This window comes from Cenococcum geophilum (genome assembly GCF_001692895.1).
Source record: "Cenococcum geophilum 1.58 unplaced genomic scaffold K441scaffold_57, whole genome shotgun sequence".
NCBI lineage: Eukaryota > Fungi > Ascomycota > Dothideomycetes > Gloniales > Gloniaceae > Cenococcum > Cenococcum geophilum.
The window spans coordinates 423448-446823 of NW_027137615.1; the positions used below are offsets into that span (position 1 = coordinate 423448).

At 39.0% G+C, this 23376-nt stretch overlaps 3 protein-coding genes across 3 annotated transcripts; 2 read left to right on the top strand and 1 right to left on the bottom strand.

Moving 5' to 3' along the window:
• Positions 1 to 13436: 13436 nt before the first annotated feature.
• On the top strand, positions 13437 to 14434 carry K441DRAFT_681146 (uncharacterized protein; the record flags this gene model as incomplete). The annotated part of the gene is made up of 3 exons (XM_067651436.1): positions 13437 to 13837; positions 13896 to 14190; positions 14249 to 14434. The coding sequence occupies 3 exons, from the start codon at positions 13437 to 13439 to the stop codon at positions 14432 to 14434; spliced, it is 882 nt and encodes a 293-aa protein (XP_067498816.1).
• Positions 14435 to 16428: 1994 nt separating this feature from the next.
• On the bottom strand, positions 16429 to 17535 carry K441DRAFT_681147 (putative ER-golgi SNARE complex subunit Sed5; the record flags this gene model as incomplete). Its single annotated transcript, XM_067651437.1, has 2 exons — positions 16429 to 16460; positions 16524 to 17535. The coding sequence occupies 2 exons, from the start codon at positions 17533 to 17535 to the stop codon at positions 16429 to 16431; spliced, it is 1044 nt and encodes a 347-aa protein (XP_067498817.1).
• A 481-nt stretch (positions 17536 to 18016) lies between these two features.
• K441DRAFT_667727 (uncharacterized protein) lies at positions 18017 to 23140 on the top strand. The gene is made up of 2 exons (XM_067649892.1): positions 18017 to 18428; positions 18480 to 23140. Exons 1-2 carry the CDS (start codon positions 18382 to 18384, stop codon positions 22813 to 22815), a joined length of 4383 nt encoding a protein of 1460 aa, XP_067498818.1. The 5' UTR covers positions 18017 to 18381; the 3' UTR covers positions 22816 to 23140.
• Positions 23141 to 23376: the final 236 nt, after the last annotated feature.

The window sequence follows — 23376 nt, forward strand, 5'->3', positions numbered from 1 at the left end:
TTAGTTAATATTATTACTTATTATATCTCCTAAGGTTTCTAAACCTCCTTTATTTTTATAAGCATAGCGTTATACTTATACTATTGCTAGCATACTATCGCTTAGTAAGATAATGCTATCTCTATATTCTCGTTGTGCGAAAGAGGGGTTAGTTTATATTGCGTTAGCGAGTTTTTTCTCCTAGCAACCCTTCTTATTTTTGGAGTGTACTAAAGTAAATATTTATTTGTCCTATAACGTTCGCTTTATCTCTAACGCTAAGTATACGCGTCCTATTACTTTTAATAGTTATTAAGTTCCCTAAGTAATTTATTATAGGGTTTTATATTTAATTTACCGCTATAAAGCTTAATAGTAAGCTATTATAGGCTTTTGTTAAGCTTAAGTGTTTTTATAATACGGAATAGAAAGCCCTAGATGCTTAGATTATAGCGTTTACCCATCTTCTTTATCTTAAGAAAGTGTATAAGAAGGTTTGTTTTAAGGAGTAGAAACTTATAAAATAAGGTCTGTAGGAACTTAGTAATAAGAAAACTAACTTTCTTTTAATAAAGGAAATAACTTTAAGTAGCTTGGCAGTCGCTCTTCCTAGGTCCCCCTTAGGTAACTTATTCTTTAGCGATCCTTCCTTATTAATATTACCTAACCTATTTTCTTTTAATACTCCTATACCTTTCCTATAGCGTTCTTTAAATTCTCTAGTAGCTTCTAGGTAGTCTTAGTATAGCCTATCTACTTTACTTTATACTATGTTTTATTATCTACGTCCTTATAACTAATAATCCTTAAAACTTGCTATTTATCCTCTTCTTGCCCTTTATATGTGTCTTCTTTATAAACTAGTNGCTTAATATTCCCGTATACTGGCTCTAGCATTATAATGTGCTGTACTAGGTAGATTTTTATTTTTGTTAGTAGATTTAACTTAAACGTAACCGGTAAAATCCTTTATATAATTTTAAAAGGTCCTAGTCTAATATAGTCTAACTTCTTGCTTAGTTGTTAACTCTTGAAATTTTTATATAGTAGCTATACTTTATTTTTCTCCTTAAGATCTAGTCCCTCAGATCTTTTAGCATTGTAGTATTTCTTTATTCTTTACTATACTACTTTAGCTGTTTCTATAAGGTTTGTATAAAGATTTATTAAAGTCTCCATTCTTTACTTAGCTATGCTATTTATCTTCTTTGCTTAATATAGCGATAACAATGTTTTTAGCTCGTATCTATAATTCGCCTTAAATAGTGAAGTGCCTATTCCTTCCTATGGTGTTATATTATATATAAGCTATATAACTAGTAATAGTGATACCTAATTATTCTGTGCGTAATTAATATAGTATCTTAGATACTGCTTTAGTGTCTAATTTAATTTTTCCGTTTAACCGTCTGTCTGTAGATAATATACAGTAGAAGTTACTGCTTGAACTCCTTGCTCCGCTAAGAATACCTTTTAGAATACTACTATAAATCTTAGATCTTTGTCTAATATAATTTTACTTAGTGCTCTATATCTTACAAACACTTCTTTAATATAGATTCTAGCGACATCTTTCGCTGAGATTTCTTCTATATAGGCTATAAAGTATCCCTACTTTATAAGCTTGTCTACTATTACTAAGATCGCGTTATAATCTTGTCCTATAATAGGATCTCTTAATTTTAGTAACTTAATAATAAAGTCTTATAATATAACCTCCTATGGTCTTTCTAGTATTTTAATAGGTTGTAGCCCTCTGTATGGCTTATACCTTATTAGTTTATTCCTTTAGCAATCTAAATACTTCTTTATGACTTTTCGTGCTATGCCCTAGATTCTGTTAATAATATACTCCTCTTAAAGTCTTAACACTAAGCCCGTAGCTCTATTATGTCCTTAAGTTAGTCCCTTATAGAAATCTTCTATAAAGTGCTTTGCTATACTTCTTAAGATATACTTTGCCTCTCTATACTTATATAGTATTTCTTCTCCTAAATATTCTAACTGTTCTTCTAGCTATGTCTTAAAGATTCTTTATGCCTAAAAGCTTTCTAGTAACTTATAAACTCTCTCTAGTTTATTTTCCTAAGTTACTATAATTTTTAAATAATTATATCTAATTAGTTTATCTATGTCCTTTTGCAGTAAAGCCCCTAATAGCTTTTTATTATTCTGTAGTTTAGCCTTTTAACTTAACGCATCGGCTCGCGTATTGTCTATACCCTTAGTATACTAAATCTTAAAATAGTATTCTATAAGCATCTCTGCCTATTTAACCTATCTTTAGTTAAGTTTTTTTATTATTAGGAATCCTGTTAGGTTCTTATAATCCGTCTTAACTATAAATAGTTTCTCTATACCTTGTAAGAATACTCTCTATTTTTTTAGTGCTGTAACTATACCTAATAACTCCTTATTATAGATGTTATAGTTTAGTTCTGGTGGTGTTATCTTCTAACTATAGTATGCTACTAGGTGCTATTTATTTAGATGCTTTTATATAAAGTACGCCCCTAGTATAAAGTCTAATATATCTGTTTTTATAACCGTCTCTAGTCCTAGTTAATAGATCTTAAGAACTAGCTCCTAGGTAAATAACCTCTTAACTTCCTTAAATAGTTTTTATTGTTCTTTTCCCCATAACTATAGTTCCTCTTTCTTTATTAACCGCGTAAATAGCTTAATATCTTTTAACTATTGCGCTATAAACCTTCTACAGTAATTGTAAAACCCTAGGAATAATCTTAACTATATAACGTTCTCTAGTTTCTACCAATTTACTATAGCCTTGATCTTCTTTAGATCTATACTAAGTTAGCCTAGTTTAATAATAAATCCTATAAAATTGGTCTTCCTGGTAAAGAACTCGCATTTCTTAATTGCTACTAGTATCTATTCTTCTTATAGTCTCTTTAAGACCCATTTAACGTGTTCTCTATATTCTTCCTTAGTTATTAAGTAGATAATAATATTGTTAAAATATACTATAACAAATTTATCTAAGTGTTCTCTTAATATATTATTAATTCGCTTCTAGAATATTACTAGTACGTTTATAAGCCCGAATTGCATAACTAATAGTTTATATAGTCCTTCCTTTAATTTAAAGGCTGCCTTCTATTCGTCGCCTTCCTTAATTCTAATCTAATAATACGCCTATCTTAAATCTATCTTCGTAAAGATTTGCGTATTACTTATCCTGTTTTAGATTTTGCTAATTAAGGGTAAAGGATATCTATCCTTTCTAGTAATGCTGTTTAACTATCTATAGTCGATATACAGCCTTAGTTTACCATTTTTCTTTAGTATAAATAGTACTGGATAACCCGCTGATAACTATAATGGTCTAATGTATCCCTTTTATAAGTTTTCCTAAATAAACTCTTTTAATGCTCTACCTTCTTCTTTAGTAAGCTTATAGATTAGAAAGAACCTTAGACTTATTCCTAGTTTTAATTCTATCTTATAGTCCTATACTATATACTTTAACAGCTTTTTACTCTTTAGTAACTATAGTTTCTTACTATACTTATAGTATCTCTTTAGTATATAATCTAACCCTTTTTTAGTTTCTTTATATATTACTTTAACTTAGTACCATACCAACTTAGCTTATTATTATATCTTGCGGCATTAAGTATCTCTAATATTGACCTAACCTATAACCTAATTAATCTTTAGATTGTATTCCTGTAACTAAGGTATTTCTAGTACTGCCTTATTATTTCCTAATAGTAATATATTAAAAGATATCTTAACTTATCTCCCTTTAATGGTTAACTAAATAGGTCCTGTTTTAAGATTAATAATACCTCCTTTATAAGCTATTAGATCTCCTAAAATTGTTATTAATAAGTAAGGATATTTCTTTTTCCTGTATAGTAACCCCATTTTTTTAACTGCTGCTAGCAAGATATAGTTCCTTATTACTCCACTATCTATTAATACCTTAAACTATTAATCTTGCCACTTTACTTATAGATTTAGGTGTTAACCTTAAATTTCTTTAAGGGTTTAAGGCTCTACTACTAGTTCCCTCTAGTTTTATAGGCCTCTACTTTTCCTAACTATTAGCTGCTAGATTCTGTTTATACTTAGTTTAACTTAAGCTAATACTTAGTTCGCTTTTTATCTTTAATATACTATAGATACGTATTTTCTAAATATTCCTACTACTATTATCCATCTAGGCATTCTTCTATAAGGAATCTTCCTAGCTAAAGTGTTAAGTCCCCTTATTCTTAAACTTCTACTAGGTACCAACTATGTATATACTTAGTGTTTTGGTATTTTGCCTTATCTATTATCCAATATATTCTTATTAAATACTTCTAATTTTTATTCTTAGGTGCTCTATATATATTATACGCATTATCCACGTATGCTATCTACGATAGTGTTTTAGGTTAACTCTTAGCTTATCTTTATCCTTAAGTTTAAACCTTTCTTGTGTTAATCTAAGCGTTATAACTTCATTTATAGGTACTAAGATTCACCTTTTACTTCTCTAGTCCTCTAATTACTCCTTTAGATCCTTTAACGTTATAATTAAGGCTCCTTTAATATAAGTTATAGCCTTTTCTATAATCGGGTAGTCTTAGATAACTTTCTCGTCTAATTATATATAAAAATCTTTCTACTTATTATTATGTCGTTGCCTATACCACTTTTAGTACAGCCCTTTAAGTGTATACAGCTTATCCGTAAGAAAGTATCTCCTTATTACTGCGTCGTAATAGCCCTTTATATGTTATTCCTTAAACCTAGTTAGAATCCCTAGATCCTCTTCTTATTCTAGTTTAGTAAGCTACTTAGCTCTTAGTGTGCCTACTCTAGGCCTATTAGTAATTCTTTATATAGGTGCTCTATCCCTTATANANCCTANNATNCTAGATCTCTTATCTAGTTTCTGCTCTTGCTATAAGGTAATTCTTACTCTAAATTCCTCTATAGTTTCTTTCTTTTCGCGTCTTATAAGTGGATCCTTAAAGTCTTCTTACTTCTTAATCTTGTCGGTAGTCCTTATTTATATATTAAAATCTTGGTTTTATAGGATTCTTAATCCTAAGCTTGCTTCTAACTTAAGCTTAGCTCTCGCCTTAGTCTAACTAGGCGTTTATAGTATTCTTATCTCGTTTTAAAAGTCTTAAATCTTACTTATCTTATCTTAAGAATCTTATGCCGTAGGAAACTTTTATCCTAAGCTTATTTGTATGTCTTTAAACTAAGCTACTACTCTACTTTATCGGTTTTTATCCATTATAGGTCCTTAAGCTATTCTTATCCTATTTTTAGAATCTTAGATCTCTCTTATCTCTTCTTAAGAATTTTAAGCCTTTTGCCTTTTGCCTTTATTAAGTGGTAAGCTAGCACTAGCAGTCGTCTACTTATTTAATCTTCTTTAGATATTACTCCTTTCGTCTTATAAAGCGATAGATGCTATATTTAATGGTATTATAATACCCGTTACTAAACCTTACTCTATAGTAGTCTTAGTCTCTACTTCTATTATAACTTTTTTAAGGTTTGTACGTTTCTAGTAAACTGCCTTTATTACCTTATTGTCTGTAAATGTTTTGCCTATATTAAACTTGTTATCTTTAATGTCCGGCCTATACGATGGTTTGTTAGTTCCTCTACACTTTATAGATTTTAGCTCTTATAGCTAATAGCTTACGCTATACTTAGCATCTTTATAAATTTAGTATGCGTTGTTATAATAAAACGCAAAACTTTTAATTAAACACTCTTTTGTTCCTCGTAATATACTATTATCCCTCTATATATGTATGTCTTCTGCTAGTCTAGTTCCCTTTATTATATAGTAACTTTAACCATCTTTATAATCCCTTATAAAGTAACCATATTTACCATAATTTATATAAGCTCTATCTTTAAACCACTAACTTTACTATAAAGTCCGCCTAAACGTCTTTTACTACTAAGATCCCTAGTTTAGCCTTTACTTCCTAGTCCTATAATTACTAGATCCTTAACCTTTAGGTTTTTATAGTTTCTTACTCCATCTCTTATAGGCTTCTTTAATACTACTTAGGTCTATTAGCTCTGCGCCATACTATAGTTTCTAACTTGGCTTTAGTCGTTATGTACTTTACGTCTTATATAACTATAGAACTTTGTCCTAGCCTCTCTTAGCCTATTCCCTTTAGTAGATCCAATTATTAATCTTAATTACTTAATCTATTAAATCCCTTAGGGTATCCGTATCTTCTATTAGAATAATTACGTCCTAAACTTTAGCCTTAAGTCCCTATTTATACTGTGCCATAAGCGCCTTGTTATTCTACTTAACTTATATAGCTAACATTTAGAACTATATTGTATACTCTATTACTAAGGTTTATTACGTAATATTTTAGAGTTTTCTTTCCGCTGTAGTTACCGCCTCTAGGTCTCTAAATATCTATATAAGTCGCTCCGTAAACTCTTCCTAACTTAAGAATATAAACCGCACCTCTTGGTTAGTGGTTGTTATTCTATTTACCTATATTTCTATAAGGTAAGGCTTAAACTATTTAAGTGCCCTTTTTAATAGGAATAGTCCTATATAAGCTATTCGATCTATAGGTATTAGCAGTTTCGCTCCTTCTTACGTGACCTTAAAGTGTATTTGCGTAAGGAACCCTTTAAGCTTTAATCTCTCCCCTAAGAATCTCTTAATTAAAGGTAACTTAATCTTCGCTACCCCTATCCCATTAATCCTTTATTTAAGTGTCGCATTATTCTCTATTAACTAGTTAACTATCTCTTATAGTTGCCTAACCGTTACAGGTTGTTATAAGTTAGTATCTACTATACTGGTATTACCTCCTAACCTTAAAGTAGTTACTTCCGTCGATAGTGTTATAGTGGCTGCTTTTAGTGGCATATTATTTAACTTATTAAAACCGTAACTAGGTAGTAATTATATAACGGAACCTTGTAGTAGGTACTATAATAGGCTTGTTATTGGGCTAGGTGTATAGGTATTATAAGTAAGTTAATAACGTAATAATAACTAGTGGAGTGGTTACCTAATAGATTAACTCTAATTGTATTCTAAGAATTACTATAAGGAAGGAACTATCTAGGTAGGGACTAAGGGTCCTTAAATACATAACCGTACTCCTAAGAAATCCTTCTTATACGTAATATACGTGTTATACGTATTATACGTACGTTCCTCTTATACACTGCGTACACTGCGTATAATATTATATAACTCGCTTACTATTCCTCATTATATGGTTTTACCGGATCTATCCTAGACCGTGCCTGTATTAACTAACTAGCTTCTTCTAACTCTTCTCTAAGTAGTTATAACATCGTACTTAAAGCGTCCGTAACACTTAACTTAGGTTTAAACTATAACCCAAAATTAATATAATAGGCCCTATAATTAAGAGGATTTAACTAATTAACGCGTATAACTTTACTAATTAAATAAAGCAGTTAATGGAACTATTATAAAGTAAATTAGCGTACGCTTAAATGGTATAGAAATGGCATATAAATAAAGAATAAGCTCCTATATAGGACTTTAAGGAAGGTAATATAGTTTACCTAAATATACAAAACCTAAAGACTTAACGACCCTTAAAGAAACTAGACTAGAAGTTTACGGGCCTATACTAAATTAAGAAGAAACTAAGCCCGTATACTTATAAGCTTAAACTACTAACTAAAATAAAAATAAATCTAACGTTTTACGTAAACTTGCTATAACCCTTAAAGGGTAAACCTATAACTTGCGAAGTACCACCGCTACCTTCTATAATTATTAATAATGGTAATAGTTCTTACTTTATTAACTTAATTAACAATATATAATAGAAAACATAATCTAAATAATTTAAACTTCTTATTAAATGGGAAGGATATAAAATATAAACTTAGGAAACCTATAACTAGATTAAGACCAACGCGCCTTCCCTAGTAAAAGAATTCTATAAAGACTATTCTTTACGGCCTGCTTTAGCTAGATAGATATAATATAAAGGTAAATAACTACTACCTAATATAAATATATAAAACACAATAGCAGAAAGCTTAAAATTAAAAAGAATTTAAAATACGTTATAACGTTTATAATATAATTATATAATACGTAAGATATTAAGGAACTTTAACTACTAGTTAAAGTTATCTAATTAGTTAGATCCGCCTTGCTAAGACCTACTATAAAGATATTAGCTCTGCTTACCGCCTTAACTAAGCTAATAGTAATTTTCTATCCTGGGGATAGAAAATCCTAATTGGCCCATTTAATAATAGAATCGGTAAAACTCTATACCGCCACCTAACGTGAAAATATAACACGCAATAAGTTATAAGTCTTAACTAAAATTAAATTATTTAGACCTTCGGCTAAAAGGGGGGGTACTATAATGGGACTAGCCTAGTTATAGTAGGAATGTCTTAGTGAAACACTTAACAGCAGACCTGCGGAGGATAGGCCGGATAGGCCTCTCGGATAATAGACTTATTAGCTGATAGTATCCGGAGACTATCCGGATAGTCTCCGGATAGTCTTGGCAAAAACCCCTAATATACTTACACTTATAATGCACCCCCCAATATTAAATAAATAATTTTTCTATTAGTATAGATTTATAGAGCTTATAAAGCGCTTTAAAATGGTACCACTTTTATCTAAATATCCTAAGGATAAGTAATATTATATAGATATAAGGCTTACAAGAGCTCTGCGGGGGAGCCCCGCACAGAGCTCTACCAAAGCTCAGCAAAAGCTCCGCACGAAGCTCTGCGGAGGCTCCGCTCGAAGCTCTACGGAGGCTCCACTCAAAGCTCTGCGGAGGCTCCGCATAAAGCTCTACACGAAGCTCTATATAAAGCTCTGTACAAAGCTTTTATATAGAGCCTCCGTAGTAGAGCCGTTATACACAAAACCGTCGTACACAAAGCCGTCGTGTAGAGCCTTCATATATAGAGCTTTGTGCAGAGCTTTATATAGAGCCTCCGTAGAGCTTCATACAGAGCTTCGTATAGAGCCTTAGCAAATACCTTTAGCTTTCCTACTAATTAGATATCTTCTTTCTACCTTTTTATTTATATTTCTCTTTATATAAAATACTATAAAATAAAATAAAAATAGGAAAAAAGAGAGAAGACCCAGCAGTTTAAATTTAGTAACTTTTTTCTACTCCTTATCATCCCCCAGTTCCACGATCCAATCCTTACCCTTTAATACTCCCGCTACCGCCACTATAGGCTAAGAATTTATATTGTACAACGAATATCGAGCTCTATAATCCCGCCACTTACAATTTCCACAGCACCTACTACAGAACCCTAGGAGACTCCAATATTTAGTAAAGGGGCAAGGGCCCACTAGACGACGTAGAGTCGCCGTATAAGCCTTGCAAGGCTAGTATTAATTAGCTCTCTGCCTTATACAAGTAATATAGATTACTTATAGTTATATTTAGAGACCTACAGCTCTAAATTAGAATTGCATTTATATATAAGGGCCTCCCTATCTACACCTACCTCTCCAACACACCCCTAACCCAAGCCTCCACATTAATTGCCAGTAAAGCTTCTACCCTCTCTTACTTATTCTAAGAGTAGTTAGTTATATAAGTATATTATACGGAAAGGAGAGTTTACTTACAGTATGGTAATATTGCCGGAGAATCTATTATACGGTAGGACGAGAAGTATACCAGACAATTGTATTTCCCAATTCTTAATAAAGGACGACGTTAGTGGGATTTAAACTTATAATCTATTAAGTTTAAAGTTAGCATATATTTACCTATGCCACCTACGCGCCTTTAGTGGTTACCTTTTGCCTAAAATTATTTTATTTATATACCCCCCTACCCCCCTTTAGTATTATATAATATACCCCTTATATACTTTCCCTTATACGACTATAAGAGAATACTTAGAATCTTATAAGCTGCCTAGTCCTTCACGCATTCTAATACCTTAAGTATTTATAGAGTAGTACTTATACGATCCCATAGAACGCGACGTTAAGAACCTAAAAATACTCTCTCTAGCTTATCGCTTATTTTAGGTATTAAGAGAACTTTAATTGCAAGCTATAAGAGTTATAGAAATCTTATATACTAAAGAGGCTGGTTCTACCATTAAATAGCCATTGTATGGCTATTAAGCGGAATTAGATTCTTATTAATATAGTTATTAAACTTATCTAAACTCTACGGACGAGTATATTTTAAATAATACTAAAGATAAGCCTTATAGAAGGTAGAGAGATTTTCTTTAGACTTTAAAGGCGGCTTTTAAGTTTTCTTAGTTGCGTACAATATAGTTAAACCTAAAAGTATTACTTTCTTGCGGAATCTCTCCTAGAGCTTTTATACGCTAAAAAGCTTTTTTTTTTTCCTTTAATGGTAATACAATCGTTCCGATCTTTTAAGAAAGCTATATAATACTTTAGGTTAAGAACTTATGCCGCTAGATAGTAGGGAGAATTATCTAGCTTTTTAATGTACTTTATAAGCTTTTCCTTAGCACATTAGAGTTAAGGAGTCATAAACTTATCCTTAGCCTTAGTAGCTATTACCTATAGGAAAGTTAGCTAAAGAAATATTAAGAGTATCGTATAATATACTAATGCGGTCTATATTATATTCTTAAGAATATTAACTAATTCCAGAACCCTCTTTAGTATTGTATAATCTCCTTAAAGAAATAGAGTTACTTCATAGAAAGACTAAAGGAAATCACGAATTATATAAAGATATATCCATTCGCTTATTAAGAGGATATTATTTTTTAAGTTATCCTTATAGTGCTCTACGTAGAGTTAAAGCCTAGCCTTTACCTTATCCTCTAGAGCTATATATAGTATAAGAAACCAGCTATTCTATCTTATACGGTTATTAAGAGGAACTATTTTACTAGCACGTTTAGTAAACTATATTATACGGTTAGCTAAGCTATAGATATAAACGATATAGTTATAAAGCTTTCCCATTAGCCCTATAATATTTTAAATATTTTTACCTCTTTTACGCTTTTCGTCTAATGCTAGCTCTAATTCTTTATCCTTCTTTTTCTTTTTTTTAACTAGCGGTAGTACTTATCGTATAACTTCTTCTTCTTCCTCCTTTTCTTCTTCGTCCTATTCCTTATCCTCTTTATTATATAAGTTTATAAGCTTCTTATCATTTTTTAAACTAAATAAATAATAAGATTAATAACGTGCCCCTAATAGCGAATTCTTTAATACGTTATAATTTAGTTAATTTTATACTTAAGGCTAAGCCATTAGCCAATCGTATAATAGAGAACATCGTTTAATCTAGTATTATCGCTAACAAAAGCTCTAATCTTTATTTTAATGCTATACTTAATAAGAACCGGACGAAGCGCCTTCTATTAATCTATACTACTCTAACTAGACACCGTATAAAGGGCAATTAAGGGGTTCCGGTATTTATCCTAGATATTAATAAAGCTAGTATAGATTCTAAGAAAAAGGGAATAACTTAGAGAGGTCCAGATATCTATAGCAAGGTAAATATTTATTTTTGCAGATTAAAGTACTTTTTATATAATATCTTAACTTTTAGTAAAGTGTTTAAGAATCTAGGCTATAATTTTTAAGTGGTATATAGGGATAATTAAGGGTGCTTTTTAATTTAATGCTTTTATAAAAGTATAAAACTCTAGCCATTCTATATATAAGAAGGGAAGCCATTATACGATAATTAGATCTAGAAGTGCTTGCTTTACAGTATTTTAATATACCATACGCTTTAGAATCTTACCCTTAAGACCTTAAACTTCTTTTTTTACTAAAAGCTTTTAATATAGTTCTAAAAGAGATCTCTCCCCTTAATCTTTTACTGTCGTACACTCCTAGTTCTCTGCTGGATTCTATTTAATATTATATTTTTTAAGATAGCCTTATAATCTAACGGTTAAGAAATAGTGTCCTTTTAGGTCTTAAGGAGGATAGTATTTACAAAAGTAGCGTTTCTTTATATAAGCCTTTTCTTCCTTTATTGCCGTACGAGTATATTTATGAATTAAGGAGACTTATCTTAAGATCTGTGTTATATAAGTAGTTAGGATTAAACCAGTATTAGCTTTGGTCTTAACGCCGCTTAAAAGGGCGGAAAGTGTATTAACTTTAAAGGAATTATTATCATTAAAGTTTTTAGGGTGAATTTTACTAGTACTAGCTATATTTATAGCGTCGTATAATAGGCGGTAAAGGTTTAGTTTTATAGTTAAAATTTTGCGGATATCTAGATGTTATCCGGATATTATCCGATATCCGGGCTATCCTCGGATAGGATTATTATCCGCCCGACCGGATAGGATAATCTATCCTCCGTAGGTCTGCTTAACAGATGAATTCTAACGCTTTGACCGAATTCTACTAGATTAATTAAATTCTACTAAAGTCCGTTAAAGACCGCGTGCGTATATACGCACGCATTGACCACTAAGCCCCTAACTATTTAATTATATAATTCTCTTGTTATTCCTTTCTCTTCTTTACGCAACGTCTTGTTCTTAGCGAGAACTATATACCCTTAGATTTAGATAGAATTTATATTGTTCCTTCAAATCTTCCCCGAAGTCTCTCCGCGCCCTTACAGGCCACTTAGTAGGGTAGGCCGCTTGCTAGTGGATTACGTTAACCCTATACTTAGAGGATATAAAATATTTTAGTATCTCTTAACTAAATATAAGTTTTTCTGCTATAAGCAATCTAGCTTATATATTATATATAGCTTATATTATAAAATTCTACTTATTACTAGTATTAAAGAAGAGGTATTAACAGATTATTATAGCGTAGGCATTTAGGATTATATATCTTTATAATACTTCTAATATAAGCTAGATATATCCTAATTACTATCTTTAATATTTATATATATGCGTTCCTCCTATACCTATTACCCTTTTATAAAAGAAGTCCTTCTATAATTATTCTAAGTCTTTAATTAAGGACTAAGTTTCTTCTATTAGTAGTAGTATAAAAAAAACCACCCAAGATAGGTAGTTGCGTAAGGGTGCCTAGATTATATCCTAGATATATTATTAATCTATCCTAAATATATCTCTGCATACCTTAAAATAGCTATATATTATTAGCTATTTCTAATACTAAGATTTATATAATCTTAAATATACTAAAGATAGGGTACAGTTATATTAAAAGCTTATTGGGTATACACGAACGGGGCTAAAGTTCATCAAGTGCAAGATTTTGCAACATGGCGTATTTGAACACTCCCGGAGCTTTCGGCTAACGTTACACTCTCCGAGCTTCACACTTGTCGATTTCGTTAATGCTGCCAAGACAGTTTAGGTAAGCATTGTTGCCCACACCGAACGCGTTAAAAGCGTCACCGAGAACCAAAACACACCACCAAGACGACACCAACTTTCACACAACATCAGCAATCTGTACAACCCGAGATTGGACTCCTCCGATTACCATGGATAAGAATTCGAGATATCGTACTATTAAGGAGAACTATAACCAGCTTGGCCCACTGAAAGCCAGCCTCCAACAACTACCGGGAACTCATTTGAGCAAAGCTGATCTCGCGGAACTTGGGATACAATTAATGCAATTGAGTCTCTACTCTAAAAAAGCCATCGGTTTTGAACCGCGATTCTGCACTCCCTTGTCAGCCAACAAAGTTGACTCGCTCCTTCAGAATTTCATGAACGACAGAGAATCCCGTGGCTCCAAGCCAGACTGGCCATTACCTGTTCCGGATATCGACAGCTATTTCTATGAAGGGCTCGGTATCGTCTCTTGGTTTGAAAAGGTTTTGGGTTGTGGTTATTTTCCGGATAGCATGCTGTCGTCAACTGAATGGATGCAGCAACAGTGAGCTTCTTTTCTGCAGTTGAGCGACACAGGGAAATCTGTTACTGATTTGTTGTAGCGGGTCCACAAGACAGCATCGATACCTTTACGAGGACTTCGAAGGGCACCATTGGGCAACGGAAGCTGTCCTCCATGCTCTTCCTCAGGCGAAGAGATGGAGAGACCCTCAGCCTAACGCACCCGAAGGCGAATATCGAGACACCACAAAGCCCAAAAAACCGCATATTGCATCTATACTCATCGAGGATAGCGTCGGGGATCACAGAATATTTCGGAGCGAGATGATTGTGGCATTGGCCCGCATGCGGGAGCAGATGCGCATCAGGGAAAACCAAGACCATTATATCTTTCCTGTTAGTATCCTTATTTTCGGCCTCATCTAGAGTATTTGGTATTTGCTGACGCGTCTAGGTCTTCGTTTATACCTTCTCTGGCCGACGAGCACGCGTCGTTCAAGTCCATTTCAATGGCACATGCCTTGTAGTTCGCCTAACCAAGTGGATGGACTTTGAAGAAGAGAATACGAATAACATTAGACTGATGTTAAGATGGATGATGAACACGCCTATCGGAGATACGTCTTTCCACTCTTTATAGATGTATCGGGAACTAGAATCCTCCACTGAATACCACCTACACTGAGCAAACGATCACTAAATTGTCGCGGAATTTGAGTATCTGGTTTTGCTTACAGTTCTGCAAACCTAATACATAATAACCAGTCCTTGCTGTACTCTTGTGGAACTAGCTCTTGTCTTTTAGGCGCATTAATTGGATTATTACAAAAGCATTAGGAAGAGTTTCAGTAAGCTTTCGAAATTACGATAGTGATGGCTGAACAAGGAATTGGCGCATTAGAGGTATATTGTACTTTTAGAATGTGTCGGCACACGATGGCATAGTGGCACAGGGAAGCTTATAGCTGTGCCAATTTCATCCAATATTCCATTTAAAGTTTTGCAGAACCTATGAGCCATGCCCTAGCCAAAGATAGCAACACTCATTCACTTCATATTTCTGCAAGCACTTTGTTCTCTCCGCTCTTCAGTGTTAAGTAGCCGGATGGAGCGGTCATGTTAGTTCTATATAAACTGCTCTTCCTCATACTTTACATGATGCCGGTGGAAAAGGTTTTCCTGTTCTTAATATCATCTATTCTTATTGCTCTACGCAGAACAAACATAGTAACGCGCTATATTCCATATCTCTACTGCCCCTAGGTCTCTCACTATAGTAGTGATCGTACCCCCACCACGATTGCAGCTCAGATCTCCTCTATGGTGTTGATTTCAGCTAATGTCAGTACAGATTTTATCCCAACCTATCCATATTTTTAGAGCGGTTATCTACGGTTTACTTTCAATTTCATCGTGCTCGTATAGGGGTGTGACAGAATTTCCATTGGAATGGCACAGTTGTATTAACTAAACATGTGGCTTCACTTTTCAGTGAACGGCACCTCCGGGCCCATGCAGAAAGATATTCACAAAGGTCACACAATCAAACAGGCGCAACTCCACTTGAGTCATAAATTCTGGCGTCTGACTGCTCCAGTGGGGGAGCGGAAGACTGCTAAAGAGCTAATTGAGGATCCCCGGCTTGTTATCAAAGAGTGACTTCAGCTGTTACTTTTGGAAGCCCAGTCTATTTACAGGACATTGCGGTGATACGGCTAACTGGTTAAAGGGCTTTCTTCTGTATTCTTGTCACTCTATACTTTAGGATTTGCTGGGGGAGAGCTATACGAAGCTCTGAAATTCCACACTTACATACCGGGTCTTGTACACCTACCACATCAGTCAGCCTCCGCGGCAGCAATTCATAGAAACGAAAAAAGAGTAGCGAACTAAAGGTTGGCGTACATAATGCTGACACAAAAGCTAGTGTGAGATAATCAGTCACATAACCCACCAGCGTAGCTCCAAGTCCCGATTTGCTAGGAGCCAGCGGTTAGATGATGATGTTTCTGTAATGTGATTCGTCCTCTAATGATATCTCTCGGCTTGATGCTTAGCTCTGACGTTGTGCGGGTTTCAGCCCTAAACACTAGTCAAGCATCTTAAGCATAAATGACACAGCCACAATGCAAAGCTTAGGTCTGAGCTAAACAACGCACTTACAATGCCTCCACATTGCCTTGATTGAAAAACTATGCCAGACGTTTTGGTAGAAATTTGAGTTGAAGCCTGGTGTACAATCTTGTGGAAACAAGGATAAACGATTTTCAGGGCTTGGACGACAAATAAAAATCATGTGACTGAGGTAGAAAGCAAAAGAATTGACTTAGTGCAAGACAGCAACGCACATATAGAGTAGTTCGGATTGAACCGTCTTCATTCAATTGGCTGTGAGACCTGTATTCTATTAATAGGGACTAGTTGGCACAGACAACCCATCAACATGCCACGTTCTTCGACACCATACGTAAAAAGTACAAAGAAGAAAAGTAAAACGTAGAAATACAGAAATGAACAGTGTCAATGCTTAACAGTACTTTCCGGAGCTCTTGAGCAGGAGCTGGAGCCGCCTATACCTTTGTTTAAACGCCGAGAAAAATGCAAATGCTGGATTGGGAAGGAAAATGGAGTTATTCAGCCAGCGATGAGGACCCATAGCAGGAAAACTAGGGTATAAAGATTAGCATATTATTTCTTTAGGAAAACATAGAATTATCGAGGAAACTTACATATCATCAGAACTCCAAACATCTTCGCTACGAGCCATCTATTCCCGCTAACTCTACTCCAGTACTTCATCAGCTCCCTCTGGGCGCCCTGCACGTTATCTACCACGTCCTCGGTGTTGGCATCTATGCGCTGGATTTGCTCGCTCTGCTCTGATACCATTTGTGCAAGTTGTCCGAAGATGCTGCCGAGTTCGTTGATGGTGCTCTCGATTGCTTCGATTGCCTGCCCTCGCTGCTGGATGTATGTGTTCTGAGGCTGTGCTTCTTCCATTAACAAGAGTTGGGCGTCTGATTGCGGGGCGCCTCGAGTAAGAGCAGATGAGGACGAAGGTTCGAGGGACAGCAGGTCCTGCTGCGCGGCATTGGTAGTTTGGAATCCAGGCGAACGTCCACGTTGCGGGGCCTGGTACAGAGGTGAGTCTGTTCGCGCGGGATCCATGNTTGACTGAGAGTGCGAGGCAGCGGATGAAACGAAGTTCTCGGTCCGTGAGCGTGACGCCTGGATATTCTTCGTGCGCACTTCTAGGACTTCTTTGAAATTGCCGGACACATCCGCTAGTTTGCCTTGCAGCAGCATCACCACGTTGTTGTTGTGCTCGCCCTCTTGATCCCCTCCGCCCGGACGTGCGTTCGGATGCTGTGCAAGGGAGAGTGACTGTAGAGACTTAATTTGCGAGTTGAGTGCAGAGAGATCTTGCTTGATGATATAGGTGAGTTCCGCGATCTCGACCGGCCGGTCGTCGAAGAGAGTCTTGCGCTTTGCGAGTTGTGCCAGTCGTTCTAGTTTCGCCATTGTGCCGGAGATCCCGCGACCTATCTCGGCGGCCTTACGCGCGAATTCAGAGCGCTGGCGCTGCTGGCTCGATGCGCTGCCATTTGCGGCGGCCTTTTGTGAGTTGGTCAGGAGAGATTGCCGCTGGGCGCCAATTTTAGAATTTGCTTGCCGTCGTTGGGCTTGGGCGAGGATGCTGCGAAATTCGGATGTGCGGTCTTGTATGGATGTGGCGGCCATGACGAGGAGGGTGTAGGTTGAGATGAAGGTTAGAGACGGAGATAGAGGAGCGTGGGGAGGACGCGCTAAGTTTCGAGAAGGCGGGCCCGGAAATGGCGACAGAGGCTTAAATTGGCTTCACCTAGATTCCCGCGAAGTAACTCGGTGCGTGTAAACTTTTCGGGAGGTTGACCGGGTGAAATAGGCGGGTTGGTGGGTATTGAGAGGATATTGGGCGTGGTTGTAGACAAAGGGCGTGACTTTTTAATAGTCTCCTGGATGTATTCAAACAGATGGCGATGTGTTCGATGACAGGCCGTGCTCAGCCACAATTCATTGTCAGGTTTACGCGGGCGTTTCTGGCGTGAAGCAGGCCATAGCTCACTGTGGTGAAATGAGGTCTTTGGCATTCTTAACCACCCTTACCTACACCTCCTCTACAGTACTGATACCCTCTTTCGTTAATTGTAGCAGGCGCTGTTCATCTTAGTGTTCAAGCAGTATCGCAAGTCAACAGCAGGGGTTTGATCGCCATAGAACAGGTTCGCCGCATCATCCTCATCCTCTCTCCACACGAGCCTCGTCTTCTGCACCAAGGCCCTCGGGTCAGCAAACCTCCAGGCTTAGCTCTCGCTGCATATTCTATATCTAATACTACCGCCGGGCCAGCCTCTAGTAGTTCATCGAACCTCATCCGCAACTACTTAATTGCTTGCCTTGCGACACGGCTGCTTTGCTGTCACTCGCTAGGTTTATGCGCTCCGCGCCGCTGCCAGCCCACGGGGCGTCGCCCTTATAACTCCTCTTTGGGAGTGGTGTTGTGTATTCCTCGTTTTACGGAGGGAAAGGGATATTGGTTAGGACATCATGTCTCGGCCATATCAATTTACTGAAGAGTCGTCAAAGTCGCCGCTGTAAGTACATCATTCAGCCGTGCATATGTAGCGCCAGCTAATTCTTCGCAGTGACCCAAAGCCACACAATGTCTTTCAAGCCGGTCAACCGCCCTCATTTAAAACCAATGTTAATCGCATGAAGACAAAACGATGGGTCGAGGCAAAATCTTTCTCATACGATGGCGACGACTGGGGTGAGTATGATGAATACGACGAGTATGGTGCCAACGGTCAGCCGCCTCCTCCGCCTAAGCCTACAGCCCCCACAGGTCCCAGACAGCAAGAGCAGAGTGCCGGCGAGCCAGGGCACAGCTTTACAGATCCGCAAGCGGCCGGCCAACCTCCAATACCACGCAAGAATTCCTTCGACGCTGGAGACGAGCGGAGGGTATTTTCTACGGCGACACCACCACCCTTGGGGACTTTAAACCAGAAGACACAAATTGATACGGCACAAATTCACACAAAAAATGGAACAGTTGGTGAATCTAGTGGAATGTCGCCAGTCACGGCTCTATCTGGACAATCAATTCATCAATACTCTGCGAGCAATGGCCAACGACCGGCGGTTGCTGTGCAAATACCTGCTGTTGTTCGTCAAACAAGTGCAGCGCAATCGGACACAAGTGATACTCCTCAACACCGTCGAGATTTCTCGCCGTCCGCGCTACCTCCACCTCTCCAAACACGAATGTCGCCTGCTCCCAGCATTGCTACTGTTTCGCCAGCAGGCGCACGCTTCCCAACTCGCAAGAGTAGTCTGAGCCAGTCGTCCCCTACCGAGCCCGCCGGGTCACCGTTCACTCAGAGCGCGCCCTCAAATATGCCTTCAGCACCGTCTCGGGAACATACCCCGAGCAACGCCGCGAAACCGCCTCCATTTATTAGACCTGCAGACGTCTATAAACGGGTTAATGAGGAGCGCGAAAAGGAAAGACAGTCGATGGAATCTAATCGCCCTAGCTTAGATTCGCTGATGTCCCGTCCTGGCGAAGACGCTGCACCCTCGAAAGGCCCCAAAGAGCGGACAAGTTCTGAGAGTCTTGGCAGACTTAATGGACGACGCCCAAGTCTTGAGCGTCCTGGTGATGGCCATGAAACGGGAAGAACACTTCAGCCAATGCTAGAACCTGTCGCAGAGAGAAAGAGCGAGTACTTGCCAGACTTTAGTCTCCCTGGTCAAGGCGTTCAGTCAACTGCAACCCAACCTGCGCAGTCGTCTCAACCATCGTCGACTTCTATTCAACCAAACCCCCTAGACCGGGTTTCGCAGACCCCGGCCTTGCCACAGGTCCATAGACTATCAACCTTCGGCGATGACTTCTGGTCGAGCGCGACCGCTTCGGGTGCTGCGTCATCACCAGCTACTGGCAACGAAGTTTCAAATCAGCCGCCTTATGGTGATCCGGGCTTCCGATCAGTCGTGGACCAAGCATTTAATCGAACCGATGACTGCTCCGCGCCACCTACGCCAATGTCGAAGCAATCTGAATCTGGAATATCTCGGAGTAACACTGACAGCACTTCTGGTATTAGCCCAATCATGAGCCGCGTTCCAAGCTCTGCAACTTCGGCGTTGAAGGCTAGAAACGCCGAGGCACGAGAGACCTCCACTCCTGCTATCGCTGAAGAAACCAGCGATACTGGCACCCCTCCTTCGAGGCCACCATCCGCAGCTATGCTTGGTAGCGGTTACCAAATTCCTAGGAAACCATCACCCGGCCATTCTCGAAATGTTTCTGGAGGATCGATACCCGGTTCTGCCTCGGCGACTTCACGCTCAGGTCTCAATACCCCAAGTCCGGCCCATAGTCCCGCGAGATCCCCAGCGATTGAACCCCGGAAGCCTCTGCCGGAGCCTGAAGTTGCAGTAATCAGCTCATTGAGCCCCACGTCACCTAACCCCATCGAGGGAGGCCTTGCGGCTCCATCAACAAATTACGCAACTCGAGAAGCTGATATTGCTTCTGCAATGAGACAAAGTCCCGAGAAAGATATTTCTGGACTAGGTGATGTTGAAAAAGAGTCACAGGTTGCTTTCCTTGAATCCCACAAGGACATCAAAGCTCTAACCCTCGAACGTCCCCCACAATCACGATCAGGCTCGCCAAGTAAGGGTAGGGTACAGGAACTAGCAGGGAAGTTCAACGAAATTTCTGAGTCTAGGCGTAACTCTACTCATTCTATTGCTTCCAAGGACAGTGTCTCCTCATGGGAAAGAAGCCAAGAAGACTTAACTCTACCTGCAGCTGGAGCTCAGGGGCTGACCTCACAGGGGAGAAACAACATCCCAGATATTGGCGCAGTAAGGGAAACGCTAGCTGAACGCCCAGTCGCCCATCGGGGAGGGAGTTTCAGACCAAAATTGCCAGGACAGTGGGAATCGTACACGACAGCTGCTACTCCATCTGAAAAGGGTGATAGTAATCTTCAACTTGGTCATGGAGATGCTCGTATCGCCGAGCAGAGAGCTCTCGGAGCACCTATCGGAGCCAGGGGCGAAGCCGACGAGGAAATTGATTTGACTCCAACCACAGCAAAGCACTCTGCTGTTTCCGATTCTTTAAAACCCGCATCTGATCCTCCAGCTGCCTTACAGGCTGCTGGTAACACTATGGGTGAAGCCATTAAAGCATCCGTGGGGATGGGCAAAGGCCCTTCAGATGTTGAAATGGAGCGGGATACCGAATCCAGAGTACCTACAGAGACACATGGTTATTCTGTTGATGATGTCTACCTCCGCCCCTTACAGCTTGAGAGGACTGCTTCCTCAATTGCGTCGAGTGTACCGCCTACGCCTCCGCCAAAAGACAATTCATTCAAAAATGCTACTCCCGAATCAGAGGACATGCCGCCTCCCGTTCCTCTGAAACAGAAGAGCCCCGAGCCAAGCTCTCCAAAAAACGACGAGCTGACTCCCACCCGGCCAGCCATGCTTCCGCAACTCAGCACAGATCCTTCACTGCATGACCAGGAGAGTGACAAGTTGCGGAAAGAGATTGTTTTGAGCCTTAGTCCTCTAAAGACATCCGAGGCTGTTGCACCTGAGCCCTCGAGATCTTCATTGCAACCTAATGGCCTTCTCGTAAATAACCGGGACAGCTCAATTCTTCCAGCTGAGTACGAAAGCTACTGGGCTAATGGAGACGTAACGAATCAGCCAACGGAGCCACAGCCATCAAGGTCTTCTAACGAAGTTACTGGTCGGGCCCTTGAAACGATTCCCGATGTTTCAAGTGCACAAATCCCTGCCTCAACTGGAGCTACCATGTCTCCCCCGACCTCTTATGGCGCTAGACCTGATCTGTTAGATCAAAGATCTAGCCTTGAGAGTGACCCTACCAGGTTTAGCCCGCAGTCATCTTTAAATACACAAGCTACGCCAGACGCCAGGCTCTCGCAAACCGCCAAAGAAAAGCCTAAAGCTAGCTCACCTACCCTTCGCCTTGTTGAAAAAGAAGCGGTGAATAAGCTATATATCACTCCTACAACATCATTTGGTCCTGGGCATACGGGCTATACCGTCCAGCCGATTCCCAGCGTTGTTGAACCTGAGCCATCAGCTCAGCGCTCAAGGACACCACCAATGGTCGCGGAGACAAGTACAGGCACATCACAATTTCAAAATACTCGAGAATTAACGCCACCAGGAAAACTTTCAATTGAAGGTCTTCACGTTGTCAATTCCGAAAACCCCGAGGCAGTGGATATTCCACCACGGTTGAGTGCAGAAGTTGTACCAAAGCCGCCGCCAGCACAACCGCAGTCGCCCTCTCACGAGGCAATGCTTATGGGACCACGCCCTCAAGCAACGCAAGTGCGATCTTCTCAGCCTAATTCTATTATGGACAGGCCTCCAGGTTTTAGGGAGATTTTAGCCATAAAATCATCTCCAGATCGTATTGCCACATACAATATGGCTCGAGAGCATTTCGCACGTCCAAATACAGGTCTCAGCACATGGCTTGCTGCAACTGTGGCGGCCAATCCGGATTCTAAGCCTCTTGCGAATCTTGCAATTCGACCGACCATGTCAGCTGCTGGACCCAGCCGCCATAAACCCACGGGATCGATATCTCTTTTCGCCAAGCTCTCAACTCACAACTCACAACAGCAGCCCCAGGCTACGCCTTACTTTGAGCAATACAACGCTGCGGCCTCTCAAATGCCAACCCATGTTGGACCTTCCACTCCCACTGCAGCACCGCAAGGCAACCAGCAAAGTGTTAGTGGGGCAGGCGCAGGAGGCAAAAGCACAAGCCACCAGATGCAAGCCAAAGGCAAAGACTTGCTACACTCAGCCGGAGTATTAGGCGGAAAGGCAACGATTGGCGCCAAGGGTTTATTCGCAAAAGGCAAAGGCCGATTTCGGGTGAGCGGAGGCGCAGATAAGGTAGATAATTAATTTCATCTTCTTCCTACTCTATTATTTCTTTACTGCTTCTAGTACTTGTGATCATTATGATGCGATAGCAGACTGCAACATGTAATTTTCCACGAATGCTTGAATGACGGGTGAGACAATGAAGGTGGCCAGCCGCCTGCGGAAGTTTCTCTATTCACTGTCTTTCTTCCTTTGGGCGTTTTTCTACTTAAGGCTGCTACGTTGTGCTATAGTACAACACGCAACAGCCCTCACAACGTCGTCATGAACCGCCAACTTCTCATGTCCGACCAGGGCCAGCACGACTCTTCTCATAATCAGTACAATGTTAATTTTATTACTCTCTTACTGCGTTCCAAAACCCATGAGAACATGTGTTGATGCGTGTGATATGTAGGCCGCCCGAACAAGTTCAATCTCGTCCACCACCGCTTCCAGAGAGGCTTCCGAAGAACCCGAGTGGGTAACCACACCTGAAAAACATGTGAGGGGGACAACATCATCCGATCCCGGCGATAGCAAGGACAAAAAAGAGAAGAAACGCAGACTCTCATCACCATTTAGTCGCTCAAAGCCTCGGCC